This window comes from Empidonax traillii, unplaced genomic scaffold (assembly GCF_003031625.1).
Source record: "Empidonax traillii isolate 1590-97213 ecotype Southwest subspecies unplaced genomic scaffold, ASM303162v1 scaffold103:size1334136, whole genome shotgun sequence".
NCBI lineage: Eukaryota > Metazoa > Chordata > Aves > Passeriformes > Tyrannidae > Empidonax > Empidonax traillii.
Genome location: NW_020955296.1, coordinates 1250430 through 1268363, shown reverse-complemented (window position 1 = coordinate 1268363; position 17934 = coordinate 1250430). Strand labels below are relative to the sequence as shown.

Here is a 17934-nt window from a genome sequence, read left to right as displayed (position 1 = left end):
ACTGTTTTCAGAGCTGGCAGATTGTCTATTCACAATGCATTCCATATGTGCTGGAGACCACAACATGAAGGGATTTACAGGGTACAAGTTGGACTACAAATAACGGAGGTGGGAAGCACCCATCTCTCCTTGTTTTTTAGAAAGGGCTTTGCAAAGCAGCAGTTGCACAGAATCACACAATGGCTAATGTGGCAACCTGTGCCAGTGCTTGTTTTACTCTCACAGTGAAAAAGTATTTCCTGATGTTCAGAGGGAATCACCCGTGTTTCAATCTGTGCTTGTTGCCTCTGGTCCTGTCACTGAGTACCACTGAACAGAGCCTGGCTCTGTCTTTTTTACATCTTTCCTGCAGATATTTACATGCATTCATGAGATTTCCCTCTGAGCCTTCTCCAGGCTAAACAGACCCATCTCTCTCAGCTTTTTCTCGTGAGAGAGATGTTTCAGTCCCTTAATCATCTTCATAGCCCTTTACTGCGCTCAGCAGTACGTCCACATCTCTTTTCTGCTGAGGAGCCTGGAACTGGACATGGTACTCCAGGAGAAGCCTCACCAGTGTTGAGTAGAGGAGAAGGATTGCCTCCCTTGACCTGCTGGCAGCACTCCTCCTAATGCAGCCCAGATTACCATTAGCCTTTTTTGCAGCAAGAGCACGTTACTGGATCATATTCAGCTTCTTGTCCATCAGGACCCCCAGGTCCTTCTCTGCCAAGCTGCTTTCAAGCAGGGTGGCCCTCAGCATGTGGAAGTGCCATGGGATTGTTCTTCCCTCGATGCAGGCCTTTGCAGTTCTGGTTGAACTTCACAAGCTTGCTGTCAGGCTGATTCTCCAGACATCATGTATAACCTCTGAATAAACATCCAAGCACAATTTAATTTCAGCTAAGGGATCATAGGGTTGGCAGAAGAGGTTGAAGACACTGAAGACATATTTTGGTACATTCTGTGTAGAATTGTGTTTCGTGTAAAGTGAGAGTGACCACGTCATTGACCTTACTGCGGAAAAGGCTTAATGAAAAAGTAGCGTTACGTGGGCCTCAAGTTCTATGTGACTGTTTTGTCCGAGGGTAATCAAGAAAAATATATTCATATAATGCAGGGTGCATTGCACCCACAAAAATAAATTAACGGCCAATAGATACAGTTCTTTACTGTATTTCTGGCATCTTTAGCAGTTTGCATCATGCAGTTGTTTTGAAGGTTTGAAACTGGAATGCTGGAGAAGAGTGTGCTGTTCTTTTGTCTCAGAGTGGCTCAGTCTTAGCTTGCCTTGCTACCAACAGTGTTTCTTCTACTGGACTTTAATCCCACAGCACTAAACTGAGAGAGGACAGGAAAAGTTTCTTGGTTTATGCTGAATCAAATCCTTAGTCTTGCTGCCTGTACAGCCACAGTAATGCATATGCTGGCAGAGAAGGAAATGAGAATAAGCTGCAAAGGCTGATGTGTAAGAAAGTTTCTTGAACCATCTCTTCCAGTGACTTTAAATGATCATGAAGTTTCTGGGCAATTGTGTAATAAATTTGTAACCTTAACTGTGTTAAGAGAGCTAAATGAACGTCTTTAATCTTTACGCTGGCTTCAGTCTTCTTAAGTATGTGGATCCACATTCACCTAGGGAAGACTTTACACTTGTGGTAGATATCTGCTGAACACCACTGGCTTTTGCAGCTCTTAATCAAAAGCAAGGGGAGAATCAAATTGAAGAACTTTTTCCTAGTCATATCAAATAGTTTTGCGCTGGTAACAACAAGATCCAGGAGAACTAGTTTCTTGTTTTCACATACCTCTTTAAGAAGCAAGGAAAAGGAACTGGAAATCTTCATACACATTTCTAGGGTACTAACTTGAGAAGAAATAATACTGTTTGAATTACCATTCTTCATTTTTTATTTGCTGAAAAATTGTAAGATTTCTTTTTCTTTTTACACAGAAATTTGTTTCTGATTAATTGAAAGCTTTCTGTACAAGTATTGGGAGGTAGACTGATAATATTAGTGCAAGTAATTTTGTTTAACTTGGAATACATGATGTTATACTGCTTTAAAAAATAGGCACTGTTATGCATTTATTCCCAAAGTAACATGAACAAGTGCAGCAGTAGGGTTATGCCTCTGTTACTGTACAAGGTAAAAGTTGCATCCAAGTTGAATGCTGTTTGAGATCATATTTGGTAGAGTATTACAAACTAGAAATGTCATGTCCATCTAGATGCAAACTCTCTGTTACTAATGAGAGGTACAGCTTTGGGTTTGCATGAATCAGTTCAAAGTATCTGTCTATCTTCTTGTACTTGAGAGTTATATTGTTTGAAGAGGCATTTGTGAGAGCAGTGGGTGTAGGTGATGATCTCCTGTGATCCCTCCCTTCCATTTGAGAACCTGAGTGCTGCTAAAATCATATGTGAGCTCAAGGGCCTCAAGGATTCTAATTTGGAGATTCCTCCTTTCGTAATTAGGATCAGAAGGTAGGAAATACTTTCCTCAGATGATTATTTCCAGTCTTTCTTTCTAAGTCATCTTTTACTTGTTGTCCCTTTCAGGACTTCCTATTACATTATTAAGAAGGCATTTGTACTCAGGCCAAAGTCCATCTGCTCCTAGTTTCTATCTCAGACAGTGAACCAAAACAGAGGAAAAAACAGGTGTGCAAACACTATTTACCTGAAATACTCTCTCATCTTTCAGCTATTTATAAGCTCAGGGGCTTTCACTTGACATGGCAGGGCAACAATTGATCCATGTAGCTTGGATGCCTGAGAGATGGGAGTTCAGTGATCAGCATTTCTGCCTTTGCCTATATTAAAATGTACTGTCAGATGAGTGTATGTGTGGCTCACATGAAATGCTTGATTTTTTCATCTACCACTCCATCACTGTTGTTCTAGCCTGATCTGCCATGGCTGCAGTTGCCTGTATGCTTCAGAAACAACTGTTTCAGAAATAACTGTCCCTCTAAATAATCATGACAATATAGTTACCGGTGTTTCATTGTGCTTTTCGTGTAAATCCAGTCTCCTGTAGTATCAAGTTTTCAGTTATGCCAGCCTTTGGGGAAAGAAATAAAATCATTAATTGGTTCTTTTAAAAAAATGTATCATTCAAATTCATGCAGATTTCCCACGCCTTTAAAACTGAACCCTGGTTTTCTGATGAACCTTTTTAGGCTCAGAAGCATCATGTGGCAATCTGGTAAAATGAGATTTTGCCCCAACCCAGTGTTTGCAAGGTCAAGTGAATACAGGGCAGAAAGAGAAATCTTGGATTGCAAGCAGGTGGAGTTGTTGCCTTCTCCACAAGTTCAGGGTGAAAAAACTGTGCTCTTTTCCCTATCATTAGGCTCCTCATCTTTCACACATAATAATTTGAAAGTGAGCCTGGAGTTTTGGATTTTAGTTATTGTGGAAGGAAGTCGTTAGTTGGCTTAGTTAGATTACAGATGAGATTGGTTTTTATTGCTTGGCTTTGCAGACCTGCCCTGTGGGTGACTCAGTTGCATGCACAGATTGTATTTTGCCCCTTTTACCTGGGATTGAGTGTCTTCATCAATTATTTATATTTTTATTATTTTAGAATATGTCCTTTGACTTTAAGCATAAAATCACTCCTACTGTGTCAAAAGGCAAGAACTCCTTGTGTTACCCAGAGAGACACACTGCAAAGATGTACTTTTCCCCTGGGTCTATTACATTGCTGAATATGCTGTTACACAAGTTCTTTGCATCAGTGCCTGAAGGCAGTCCAGCCCCTTTCTCTCTCAGTGTGCTCCTGCTCTGTCTTGGCTGGCATAGCAGTGTGTTCAGCCACGTGGAAAAACAGAGTAGGGAACTGATCCAGCTGAAAAATAACCAGCCAAAAAAGTTTATATTTTTCAGTCTGGTATGTTTTCTGCCACACAAGTCGTTGTGCTGACATGGCAAGAAGGTGTCAGGGTGAACAGGAGAATGAGGGGCCAGAGGCAAAGTGGCATCTGCTTGAACTGGACTGAGCAGCACTGCCTGCCAGATTTTGAGTTGTGCTCTGAAACATATATTAGCTTGCCTCCTTTCTTTGGTATTGAGGAGCAGTTTAAACAGACAAGGCAGAGTTTGGAAAAGAGAGAGAAATTGTATACATCTTATGGATGTGGACAAATAGTGTTTGGAGGGGTATGGTGACTCTCTTGAATCCATCTTTGTCTAATATTTGAGCTGTAAACCCAAACCGTCTTCTTGATACCTGAGTTAGCTGCTCAACTTCAAATAGAAGGGACTCTTTGCTACTTTTCTTTTGGAGAACAGCTCTTAATTGTGATCTCAGACCAGCCTAATGAAAGCTTCAAGTTGCAGTTGACTGTAGCTAACTGCCTGAAGATGTTGTGTATGTCTGCTCTTCTCTTATCAGTAGATGATAAATATACCTCTTTTATTTACTTACTTGGGGGTGCAGGGAATCGTGCCCTAAGAATCTGTCTTGTAAGCTAAAAGGACATCCTAAATTTCAACTGAACTCTTGACTCCTCTGTTTAATATTGGTTTGATCTAAGAAGCTCTTGATCAACAACCTTACTTGGATTTACTCTTAGGAGACTTCAGCACTTCTCACTCTGTGCTGATTAGGCCTAGGGCCAAGGATTGATAATAAACTGTGTGATGTGGACTGAAGAATTTATATTCTCTTGAGTGAAACCAGCCCATATGAGCCGTGGGGAAGTTATTTATCTGTTTATTTGTTTTTTTCCAGTAGGTAGAACATATTGCAGATTAGCCTGACATGAAGGGTTGTTCCACCTGGGAAGTGCCCTCACTTACCTGAGCATGGGAGGAGAGGTGCTGTCATGTGGCAAATCCAGCATTAGGTTGGCCCTTGAGTCTCTGGAATACTTAAGTGTTGCTTGGTGATCCAAGGCAGCTTTCCTATGCCTCTCTTGTCCTGTCAGGAGATCAGGATGGTGTTATTTTCCTTTTTCTTAAAGTACACCGAACTCATCTGGTGAAAGGGGTTTCTAAGAACTGTGGTGGGCAGTTGGATCAATTTTGAGATTTATGTAAAAAATGTAACATTCTGGGCAACTCAGGCTGTCAACTGATAGTCTGACCTTCAGAGAAGACTATTAAGAGAGAACTATGTAGTAGAGCGTCTTCCTGTGTTACGTTTACCCCACAGGAGACTGAGTTTTGGCTGCAGAAGTGGTGGCACCCTCCCTATGTGACACCACAAAATACATTCTGTACTACAGTAATTGGAGAGAGGGCCTTCAGCTGTGCAGGACTTGGTTTCCTGTGGCAAACTTAATGGGCTGAACTTCAGAACGTCCTCTGAGTGTCTGTTTGTCTTGCCAGACTTTGGCCTGAGAAGGAAAGGTAGATTTTTTTGAAAGCCGATGAAGATTGTCCTGGACAAAAGTTGTGTTTTGCCTTTTTAGCCATATGCAGGGACTAGAGACCATCTGGTAACTATGTTTTTTTGATAAACTCTCCGAAAGCTACCTTGCATAACTTACCGATATTAATAGTGTTTTAAATAAATGACTGATATTGTCAAGTGACAGTGGAGTGCAGGCAACTTATCAAGGCAGGAGGTCTTGTTGTTATCTATTCTTTCAGGAGACACATTTCATCAGTGAGAGGGCTTGCATGTGTCAGAACTGCATGGCTTAGTTCTGCAGGGGCTAGCAATGAGGTTGTGTTAGCACAGTACCCTAGCCTGGCCTCTGTACAGCTCTTGATACTCCAGTGAACTGGACAGCCTAGTTTGGGTTTCAGTGGGGTTTTACTTATGCTTTGTTGACACACACACTACATGATAGTATGTAAGACGGGATTTATTGGATTAGTCTAATGCAGTATTTCTATAAATGGTACAAATAGAAGGGAATCATGATCAGAATTGGATGTTTACTTTGGCCAAGAGGTTTCACGAGATGAGGAGCTGAATGAATACTTGTAAATGCCTACAGGACTCCTTAGACTTTCGCTGCTTCCCTCCAAGGAGACATTGAATGCCCTCTGCCTTTGGTTGTGTTTTAGTATTTCATCTGTCTTCCTCTGACAGAAATATTTAATGAGAGAACTTTGATTCAGTTTCTGAGGAATAACTGAGGAAAGTACATGAGACTTGGCTATTCCATTAATAAATGAGGATAAAAGCATCTATTCTTCAAGGTGTAGTGCCATGAATAGAGGGACATGTCAGCTAATCTGGGGTCTATTCTTTTAACCTTTGACATCCAATGGAATTTCCATATGTGACACTTCTGGTGACTTAGAGCATAAGGTATTCATTATTGGACTCTTTGAAGCACTGTATGTGCCTAGCATGGTGTGAAGAGGGTGTGAAGGGCTACAAGTGACTTTTGATAATTGCATTATGGTGAGGTTAAGAAAAAGAATATGTTATGATTCTCCAAGGCAAGAGTAAGAAGCTGAGTTCTGAGCAAGAGGTCCCACTGTGCTGGACAAAACACTAGCAGCTTAATCTCAGTTTACTGTGGGCAGAGGCTGACTGCATGAGACCCAGCATTGTGTGGCCTCGGGAGGGGGTCATGACTCGACCAGCGTTTCTCAATCAATTGTTCAGGGACCTCTTATTGTCTGTAGCATAAAAAATTATTTTTTAAAATATTCAAGATGTATGTATTTTTAGGTAAACAAACAAGAAGGATAAATATAGCAGTAGTATGTGCTGCTGCATCTAGCTTAATTTTTATTTCATTAGAAGTTAATGTTAGCATGGTAATATTGGACAGGATACAAGTTTTTTCCTTGGAAAGATTGACCAGTACTGCTGCCACTTTCTGCTTCAAGATTAAGTGTAGCTGTTATTTTTGGCATCATTTTGACTTTTTAAGAAATTCCAGTTGGCTACTGAAATTGCTGACTTGTTTTTTGGACTCAAAAGTTTACCACAAATTTTTTGTCATATCAAGTTCATCCTGGGTTTTTTTTGTCTTTCCTCCATGTTGTACATGTACCTTACAAATGTGCTTGCAGTCCCAATATCATCATCAGGAGGATAACAAATATGATAGCACATGATGTGCTATTTCCACAGACTTTTAGTTGTCTGTAAAGTTGGGAAGATGTTTGGATTTGGAAAGGAGAAAGTAAAGATCTTAGGGGATTATTCCAATCCATTTGAAGAATTGGGAAATCGTGAGAGAAGTGAGAAAAACTAAGATAAATGAGTTTTAAAAATATTACTGTAAAAAGTTTAAATTCCTCTTCAGCTTTCCCGGACTAGTTACTTAGCAGTTGGAAACACATATTGTTTTCATAGTGGGTGTTAGCTAAATTTCAGAGTTGCTGCATGCCCCTTTAAACTCATGGTGGTCAACATCTGAGAATGAAAAAGTATTAACAGAAGGTAAAATTTCCCTGAAGTGCATTAAATAAACAGCTCCTACCTAAAAATAAAACTGGAATATTAATTCAGTAGTTTCTCCGTGCTTTAAAGTCTAGGCACCAGTTGCCATAAATGATTTTTGAGTTTAACTTTTTCTGTTACATTTTAGGTAGTTTTAAAATACGTGATCGGGTCCCTGCTTATGAGAGATAAGTTACAGAATTGACCAGCTGCACCCTTAATCCTCTGACATCCTGTAAGCAGAAAAAAGTTCTGGAAATGTCAGGCTGATGTAACTCATGGAGAACATTTATATTTATAAAACATAAGCAGGTTCAAAATCACTATCACATTAACACAACTTTTTCATCAAGAACAAATTTATCCATCTATCAGTGTTAGAGCTTATTTCATTTTGAAAAGTCTGTCTGAAAATTCAATACTCTCCCTGGAACTAAAAAGATTTTGGGAAGTCCTAAGAGAACACTAGGTGTGATGGTGGTTTGATATGGAGAAATTAATAGATCAACAGTGCAAATAAATAGCCTCTTCAAATGGTGATAATATGAGCACAAGGATAAGAATATATTTTGTTTATATTATTCCCAGAGAAAATGAGAGATCACTATAAACTACTATTTTTTATCATGTAGATTAATACTCTGTTGCATTTGTCATCTTCATAGGCAGTTGGATTGTTGGGGGTTTTTTTAGCAAGTCTCAGCTGTCTTACCTTCATTTATAAGGTAGATTTTACATTGTCTGAAATAGAATGAAGTGTTTAAGAAAACGTGGTGGAGTGATTGCATTTGGAACAAAGTTTTAGAGTGTCCTGTCAAGAACCTGACACTGCTAGATTGTTGAGAATTTTATTTGAAAGAGTATCGGAAAATTTTGAGTGCAGGCTCTTTTATCAATGGTTATAATTTTGTATTATAGCCATCACCTACTTTGCTTTTCCTGTCTGAAGGACTGGCACGGCTGCCCTACCAGCCCCAGCAGGCCACCACCACAACTGCAAGGCATAGCCAAGCAGCAGGGATGGTTTGCCATTACTGCTGTGCTTTAGCTCCAGGAGGCTGTAAAGGTAGTTGTGAGGGAAGACTGGAAAAAAAAAAAAAAAAAAGAGATCTGACATTCAATAATCCTTCTTGGAATTTTTTTTGCTGAGCATCTCAAAGTGGCTTTTGTATTGTGAGTAAAAATATCACCCATCTGTGTAGCCATAGAGAAATATCCTGTCATGCTGTGTCTTCAGCAATCTAAAATGACATGTTCTACAGTGAGAAATGAGAAAATGTCTCTTAAAGGAAGGAAAAGAAGTGGTGGTGTGTCACTCACTGCATGTATTTCCAAAATGACAAATTGTTATTCACAATTCACTCACGGTATTGTATAGATTGATTCTGTGTGTTTTCATGGTACACAGCTTACTCTGAAAGTAGGTGGCTGATGATAGTTTGCAATTGTAACCAATCAAGCAGTGTAAGAATTCAAAAATTATAATATAAATCTATGTAATCATCAAAAGTTACCTTAAAGAAGAGCCACAATAGTGCATGTAGGATTAATCCATGAAATGTAATAGCAATAGAAACTTGATGTATATTAGAGGCAGGTTTTACCAGGTAGCCAAAATACTGTCAAAAGGGGCAGAGACTACTGACGACAATGAGGAACTGCTTTCTAAATTCTCAAGTGTTTGAGGCAACAGTTCACTAAGACACTCAAGCAGTCTTTGCGGAAAATGACCAGTTATGTCTGTTGTCCATCCATCTCTTCTTTTTTGATTTATGGGTTCTGGTATTGTTTGTTTTAATATTGTTCCATTTTCTGCTTGCCAGTGTCTGCCATTATATGACTGAGACTTATGCCCTTCGGGCAAAAATAAAAAAAAAAAAAAAGGAAAGCATTTTTATCCCAAAGCATTGATGAAAGGTGGCTGTGTTTCAGCTGTTGGAAATGTTAACGAATGGCTTATACTCAGCTGAATATAGACTGTGGTACAGACTGCTCACAGCTGTTTCACTCTTTGCACTTTGGGGTAGGCTTCTTTACCCTTCAGAGTTTTCTATGTCATTCCATTTTTCTTTGTCTTTTTCATTCCCTGTTGACTTCCCTGTTTTCTTTTCCATGCCACCCACATGATTTGTCTTCACGAGTTCTTTCTCCAGCCAAAGAAGGCTGGGCATTTTTCACTTGAGATGCCATTTTAGAGTCTGCTGGTAAGAATTGTTAAAAGCCATTCACAGAATGGTTGAGGTTGGAAGGGACCTCTGCAGGTCAGCTGGTCCAGGGACCACCTGGAGACAGCTGATCAGGGCTGTGACCAGATCACTTTTGAATAGCTCCAAGGGTGGAAAATCAGCAACCTCCTTGAGCAACCTGTTCTAGTTCTCAGTCACCCTCACAGCAAAAACGTAGCTTTCCACAAGATGTACAAGTGAAGAATCCCAGACCCACAAGTACACTACACAAGTCTCCTAAAATATGTCAGTCACATCATTTTACTGTTGCCAACCTGTTATGTCTGGTGACTGCTCACATAGTAATTTAGCTCGGCCCAAGAACTGATTTCCATTTGACTACAGCTTTGTCTGCAACAATCAAATAAATTTTAATTATCTTAATGAATGAAATATAGGGGTAAGGTCTCTGAGTTCTCTTTGTTGTTCTGTCAAAAGACATCCTGCATCTAGGCTGAATAGTTGTTTTTCTCACAGATGCACCTGAAATATAACTTGACTACATGAATCATGCTGATGTGTAGAATTTAATTGCATTGTTTTACTTTAATCTTCTTCAAAGAGCCAAGAGCTTTTGAGTGTTATATTTAGAAATATTTGTTAAATCATTTGCATACATTGCAGCAGCATCTAAAGAAAAAAAAAGAAAATCACACCTTATCACCTTACCGTGTTTTTTGTGTAATTCAGTTCATTAAGGCGTTTGATGTTGATTTCATTTTACCCACAACAGATTTTAGCTGAGCTTGGCAGTGCCTCATTAGGAGATTTGTCATTGAAGTCTTAAGACTAATCAGGGGCTTTCAGTGTATGCTGCTGTTCAAGGGGAGCTTCCAGTGTTTCGTATGTAAAGCACAGCAGATTTAGTGTTGCATTTATCCTTTGAGATCCATTTATCAGTTATAGAGAGAGAATGAAAACTCTGAATAGAATAAAGCCTATTCTAGTCAATTTGTGTTAAATTACAAGGATTGCACCTTAAAGGCTTCCCTTTGTCTGCAGTTGGCAGATATTAAATGATGAGTTAATAACAGTATTTTATTATCTATACTGTTTTAATGCAAGGAGTTGTGCTTTTGGTGGGGCCTCTAGATTTTTATTTTGCACCCTGTGGTTCAAGTTACTATGCTAAAGTAGAGCTGGATCTCTGGGAAGATGGGTGGCAGCAAAATCTGAAGTAAACACTATGTACATGTGCCTGTATTGAACTGCATGTGGCAGCTCACTGTAGAAGCTTTGCTCTGGCTGCTAAGATAGTCTCATGGTTAGTTAGCACATCCTGATTGTCACCATGCATTAACTGCCACTAAGAGGGCTCAATTGCCCACAGCACAGAGAAGTGGCTCAGGTCAGAGCTGCCCTTTCTGCATTCAAGGGAAGCCTACTTGGTTGGGTTCATTGGTGTTCTGCTCATAGTGTTGGGGGGAGGAATGTTTGAGAGAGGGAAAGGGCAAACACTCCATGATATTCTTAGCCAAAAGGTAAGCTATTAAGCATTTTATTGCTGTCTGATTGCACATTTTGGACCTCCATTCCCACTATGTTGAGCAGCCATATACTTTGGGAGTGCCACAGTGAAGTCTCACCAGAGCCTTCTCTTCTCCAGGCTGAACAGCCACAACTCTTAGCCTTTCTTCGTAGCAGAAGTCTTCCAGCCCCCTGATCATTTTTGTGGCCCTCCTCTGAACCAGCTCTCAGTCTTTCTTGTACTGGAACCCCAGAGCTGGATGCAATACTCCAAGTGGGGTCTCAACAGAGCAGAGTATAGGGGTAGAATCCCCTCCCTCGACTGCTGGCCAGTCTGTTTCTTATGCAGCGCAGGACTTGATTGGCTTTCTGGGCAGCAAGTGCACACTGCCAGCTCATGTAGATTTTTTCATTCACCAGCACCCCCAAGTCCTTCTTGGCAGGGCTTTTCAGTCCATTCATCCTCCAGCCTGTACTGATGCTGGGCATTGCCCTGACTCAGGTGCAGCACCTTGTACTTGGCCTTGTTGAACCTCATGAGGTTCCTGAAGTTCAACAGCTTGATGTTGTCTGCAACATACACAGATGTGCATGGATTTAAATAAGTGTGTTTCTGCATCCTTGGATCCAATCTTTGCTGGTGTATTTTAGTCAGCAGCTCTGGTATTTGAATTATACTTTGGCTGTCCGTATCTGTAAAAGTAGAAGGAAATGTGGTAGTTTGATCATCATCATCCTGCTGATGCACTGCTGTAGGGGAAAGGGTGTCTTGTTTACTTAGTGTGGCACCAGTTTGGCTCTAGCACCTGAGTATGCATGACGAACTTTTGAACCTGCATTATTGCCTGTGGGATTGATAGTTTTCTAAGTAAGTGAGCATTTGGGGTTTGCCTGGACATGATGTAATGACATAATTGCAGAGCCATTTGGCTTTTAACCACAGACTTTTTTTTAAAATGTACTCTATTTAGCTTAACGAAATAAAAAGATATTAATCTTCAGTCTCTGCTACTCCATTAAGTATCAGAAGAATTGTAAGTTGATGAGCAGGCGTAAAACTCCCTTGAAACTTAGTTTGCAGGAATGCTAGTGTTATTTTTAACTGTCTCCAGCAGGAGGCTTTTTGTCTGGAAGGAATCCAGAGATTTACCTTGTAGCCTGTGTTCAAATTCACATAGGCTGCTAGATAGTCTTAAAGGTCCCGTGAAGCTGTTTTCCTCTGCAGTTGAAGACATCTGCACTCTGTGTTGCAAGACAGACTGTGTTCTAGTGATGATTTTTGTGTACAGCACAGGTAGATACAGGATGCAGTAGTTGACTGCTCACCTCTGCTGTTTGGCTGGAAGATTTAGAGCATGTCCCATGTGTGTGTGGTGGGTTGACCTTGGCAATGTCAGGTCCTCACCAAATGCCCACTCTATCATTCTGCTCCCGAGATGGACAGGGGAGAGAAAATGCAGTGAAAGGCTTGTGGATCAAGATAAGGACAGGGAGGGATCACTCAACACTTACCATCATGGGCAAAACAGACTCAACTTGGGGAAATTGCTTTAATTTATGGCTAATCAAAGTAGGGTAATGTTAAACAAAAATGAATCTTAAAACATCTTCCCCCCACTCCTCCCTTCTTCCTGGGCTTGACTTCACTCCCAGTTTTCTCTCTCCTCCCTCCAGTGGCACAGCAGGACAGGGAATGAGGGCTGTGGTCAGTTCATCACACATTGTCTCTGCTGCTCCTTCCTCCTCAAAGGGAAGACTCCTCATACTCTCTCCCTGTTCCAGCATGGGGTCCGTTCCATGTGAGACAGTTCTCCATGAACCTCTCCAATGTGAGCACTTCCCAAGGGCTGCAGTTCTTCATGCACTGCTCCATGTCCCTCCCATGGGGTGCAGTCCCTCAGGAACATGCTCCAGTGTGAGTCTCCCATGGGGTCACAAGTCCTGCCAGCAAACCTGCTGCAGAGTGGGCTCCTCTCTCCGTAGGTCCTGCCAGCTAGCTGCTGCAGCATGGGCTTCCCATGGGGTCACAGCCTCCTTCGGGCATCCACCTGATCCAATGTGGGGTCCTCCACAGGCTGCAGGTGAATCTCAGCACTCCCGTGGTCCTCCCTGGCCTGCAGGAGCACAGCTGCCTCACCGCAGCCTGAACCACAGGCTGCAGGGGAATATCTGCTCCAGTGCATGAAGCACCTCTCCCCTCCTTCAGCACTAATCATGGTGTCTGCAGGGCTGTTGCTCTCACATATTCTCATTCCTCCCTCCAGCTGATGCAGCCTGGCAGTTGTTTGTTTTCTCCCTTCTTTACTACATTATCCCAGAGGCACTTCCATCATCACTGATGGGCTCGGTCTTGGCCAGCTGTGGGTCCATTTCTACCTGGCTGGCATTGATTGTGTCAGACATGGGGGCAGCAGCTTCTCATAGAAGCTTCCTCCCCAAAAACTTTGGCATGCAAACCTGATATAGTGTGCTAGCATTTAACAATTTTTTTTCAGATAATATTCATCTCATAGTTGTGTTTCTCTGTATTAACTGTGTCACAGAAGAAATGCATGTTTTTTCACAAATTTGAGAAGTATGACAAGGTTTGAAAGTGGAAATTTAGTTTTGAAATTTATTTTGATATTTACTGTGTGTGCGTAAACATACTGAAATTCACATGCTGATTTAGAAAGGTGTGGTAATTGTCATTGGTCACATTGAAAAAATTAATTGTAGGTGCTTCTGCTGTTTATTGTGTATGAACAGAGCCTTACAACTCTTTATTAAAGTTGTGGTACAAATGATGGTTGATTTTGACTGCCCACATCATTTAGGCATTTAATGGTTTAATCTTACATTGCATTTAAGTCATAGATATTTACAATAAGAAATAAATACTTAGCAATTTAGAAGTTGGGGAATACAGTGTTCAAATGACCATAGTCCTTGAAACACAAGACAAGAGAAGCACTGCACAGTGAAGAAAGCTTAATCACCTACAAGGTATAGGTTTAGTAGAAGTCTGAATAAACAATTTCCAAATAATAGTAAAGAGGAGACTATTTAAAATCTCAATCACAAATCATGGTAGTTTAAATTAGAGTAGAGCAGTTTTCCCTCTGTAAATTGTTTCTAGCAACAAATGGACATTTGACTGGATCACGCTGCAAAATAAATTGTCTTAAGTTGTGGGGGTATGTTTTGGTTTTACTATGGTGCTGAGCTTGATGCCACTCACAGTATAAATTTTCAAGCAGCACCTTAAAAATAATGTAGATACATTGCAGCTACCAATTGCAGTGGGGTGAGAGAAATCTCAGGATTTTTCAGATAAATATTTTGCCTTGATCTTATAAATACACATTCCTTGCTGTAAGTAGGAGATGTCTAGATGATTGAAAAGATGATTGCAGTTTGCATAGTAAGTGGAGGTGACATTAGGTGTGTGGCACGTCAACATTTTAATTTCCTGTCTTGCCCAGTGATTATTGATCTGATAATTGATCAGGGTCAGACTATATGAATCTCTTTCCTTTTGCTAAGCAAAATGGGGTAGCACAAGATCATTGTTTATGAAATAATTAACCAATAGCATATATATATACACACACATATATATATGTGTGTGTATATATATATGTATTTGTGGAGCTTATCCCATCTCCAATACTATTTTGTCTTCTTTGCAGCTTTACAAATACAAATTTATATAAGGTATTATTTACTCCACATCTTATAGATGTTGCTTATCTTAAGAGTGAAAAAACCATAATTTTTTTATGGTATAAAATACCCAGAATTTCAGAAAGTAAGGATTTTACATGGCCTTGTTGTTCTCTGAAAGAATTCTGAATGCCTCTGTTCCTTGTGGTTGAGGGCTGAAGGTCACTGCAACAATCCCTCGTTTCTAGGAAGACAGTTCAGTAGTGACATCAAGACATGAATGGTGTTGAAAAATCCCCTGAATCTCATTCTTATCCCAAAAAGATACTCACTCTGCAGTGGTCTTTACAGATTTGAACTGATGCAAGTTAAATGCAAGTTGCTTAGGTTTTTTTCAGTTGACAAGGGGTGGCATAAGCCGCTTTCAGTCACGTCATCTCAATATATTTCATTTTCAACAAAACTAAAGGTATATTCTTTTGAAAAGAGCATGCTGGGAATTTCAGGAGGTTTTTCCATAAGAGTAGTTGTTCAAAATATGATTGATATTGCCATTTTAATTGTACCCACATTAGAGAAGATTATTTTTCCTCTTTTCTTGGGTATCCCACAGGTCATAAATGTTGACGGAACAATGAGGAAAACCCTTCTAGAAGATAAACTTCCACATATATTTGGGTTCACACTGCTGGGAGATTACATCTACTGGACTGACTGGCAGAGACGAAGCATTGAAAGAGTTCACAAGATAAAGGCCAGCAGAGATATCATTATTGATCAGCTGCCAGATTTAATGGGCCTTAAAGCAACAAGTGTTACCAAAGTGTTTGGTAAGCATAAGCAATATAGGATGGGTCTGTAAGAACTTCTAGATGGACTTGCTTTCATAAAGCAGCTGTTGATCACTTGTAATGAGAATAACTGTGGTATGGTTTGAATAATTTTAAGGTAAAATTGCACCTATTGTTTGTCAAGTTGGAAAAATACAGTGTTGCAGAAAAAGTGTGGGCTTCCAGTTTTTAGTGACATTTGACATAAGTCTTCCACAGCTTCCACTACACTCTTGGTATTTTTGTGAGAATTTTATTTTATTCCTGGCTCTATGCTATAGGAATCATTATTCTCACAGAAATGCTCCATTTTCTGTTGCTCTTTTCTTCCAGTGCAAAGTCCCAGTGATGTTGAGTTTGCAGAATGCTTTTCACTGTGTCGGGGGGTATGGGCAGAATCAGTCACCAGAACAACGTTGCCCCAAAATATGTGGCACTTATATATTAACTCTGATGCCCCAATTGTACCTAAATCTTAAAAATTAAACCTTGCCTTTAGCATGGGATCAGCAGCTGGATCTCCGTGTTCTTCCACTGCATCTGCTGAAAGGTGCAGCTGGTGTTTCAGGTCCTCTGCTGGCATTCTGCAGGGAGTATGTCACAGGATCTCTTGCCTTCAGTAACCAATGAGATGCATGTTCACCACAGATTTTTCTATTACATGGAACACTGGAGTCTGGGCATAGCAACAAACAGATTCATTGTCCAGCTGTTAAAATTACTGGGAATAGTCACAGTGGAATCACAGGCTGTCAAATTACACCCTGACAGTACATGGATTTCTAGCCTTTCAGGAAGCTGCAAGTTATGCCGTTGGTCTGAAATATGTATGCCCTAAAAAGGGGAAATGAAAAGATAACTGGTTGAGACTGATCTTGGAGATTTTTTTAATGTGTGGTAACAGTCTTTAAATACCTAAATCCTTGGTTCCAGCAGATGGAGAAAGGATGTCATTTATCTGTTGGCCCTTACTTTCTCCTCCACATTCCCTCCCCATCACACGAAAAAATAAGTGTGAGATTGTGGTGATCTTGTTGGAACTGCTTCTGCTAATGAATCTTCTCAGCTTTAAATTAAACAGCTGGGAAAGTACTGCAGTTATCCAGCTCTTTTCTCACCCTTTTGTATCACTGAACATTTGTAAAAACTGGTGGTTTCAAAGAAATACAAGGATGGAGTACTTGGCCAAAAAAACCCAGTTCATTATCTGCCTTCGGTGACTGAATTTAATCTTTGGGGAGACAAGAAGGTTCTGTTTGTAGCTGGTATTTGTACAATAGGAGGGATAGGTCCAGCTTCATAATCCTGGGTAGAAGGAAAGAATCCATCTGGAGTGCCTTTTTTTTTTTTTTTTTTTTTTTAGAATTCCCTGTTGGCAACCAATAGCCTTAACCTCTTTTGAAAAATTATAGTGTTTCTGCTCATGCTCCCATGCTTCTCTTTCCCCTTTACCTTCCCAGTGCACTGATATCTGGTTTTGTTTGTTTGTTTGTTTGTTTGTTTGTTTTAAGGAACTAATTAAATGCACTAATATCTGTTTCGATTTTGTTTTGTTTTGTTTTTTTATAAGGAACTAATTCATGCGCAGAGAACAATGGAGGCTGCAGCCATCTGTGTTTCTTTACACCCCAGGAGACCAGGTGTGCCTGTCCCATTGGCCTTGAGCTGTTGAGTGACATGAAGACTTGCATCATTCCTGAAGCCTTCTTAGTTTTCACAAGCAGAGCAGCAATTCATAGGATTTCCCTTGAAACCAATAATAATGATGTTGCTATTCCTCTTACTGGAGTCAAGGAAGCATCTGCTCTGGATTTTGATGTCTCTGATAACAGAATCTATTGGACTGATGTTAGTTTGAAGGTATTACTGACGTGTGAATTCCTTGAGTATAAAGCCACAGGGCAGTTACTTTGATCTAACAAAGGTCTCTGTTACATGATCTGTCCAGCAGTTGCTAGTGTTGTCATTGAATTGCATCCAAGGAGACCCTTGGAGATGAAGACAGTTGCATTGCTGAATGCACAGTAGGATGACAGGCATCTTCCTGCTTCAAATAAAAATCTAAAGTGGCGTCTGCTTGTACTGAATGCCTAAGTCTTGGATGCTGGGTGTGTTGCATCCATGTATGTATCTACTGTAGAAAAGCTGTTTTCATGTCACACAGTAGAGTAACTTGAACTTGGCAGCCCCCTGAGCTTTCTATCCTCTTCCAGTTTTGACTTGAAAAACAATTGTAGTCAATATTAACATTTGGCAAGTGAACTTTGGAGTGGTTGCTGTTTGTGGCTCCAGATTGGCACAGAAAAGGCCAGGGAACTTGTCCAGTGTCCTGCACCCTGTGTTAAGGGCCTGCCTGCCCCCAGTTCTATCTCAGTGTGTTTCCCAGAGGTTTGATGCTTTCTGTGATGTTTGGTTCACATCCAG

The 17934-nt window shown here is 40.4% G+C and overlaps 1 protein-coding gene across 2 annotated transcripts in view; it reads left to right on the top strand.

Annotated features, from left to right (window-relative positions):
• LRP5 (LDL receptor related protein 5) overlaps nucleotides 1-17934 on the top strand; it is a 107498-nt gene that overhangs the window by 62817 nt on the left and 26747 nt on the right. For both annotated transcript variants that reach the window (XM_027882202.1, XM_027882203.1), the window contains 2 exons: nucleotides 15294-15510; nucleotides 17081-17370. In XM_027882202.1, coding sequence (XP_027738003.1) covers nucleotides 15294-15510; nucleotides 17081-17370 — 507 coding nt within the window. The remainder of the gene's footprint in view (nucleotides 1-15293; nucleotides 15511-17080; nucleotides 17371-17934) is intronic.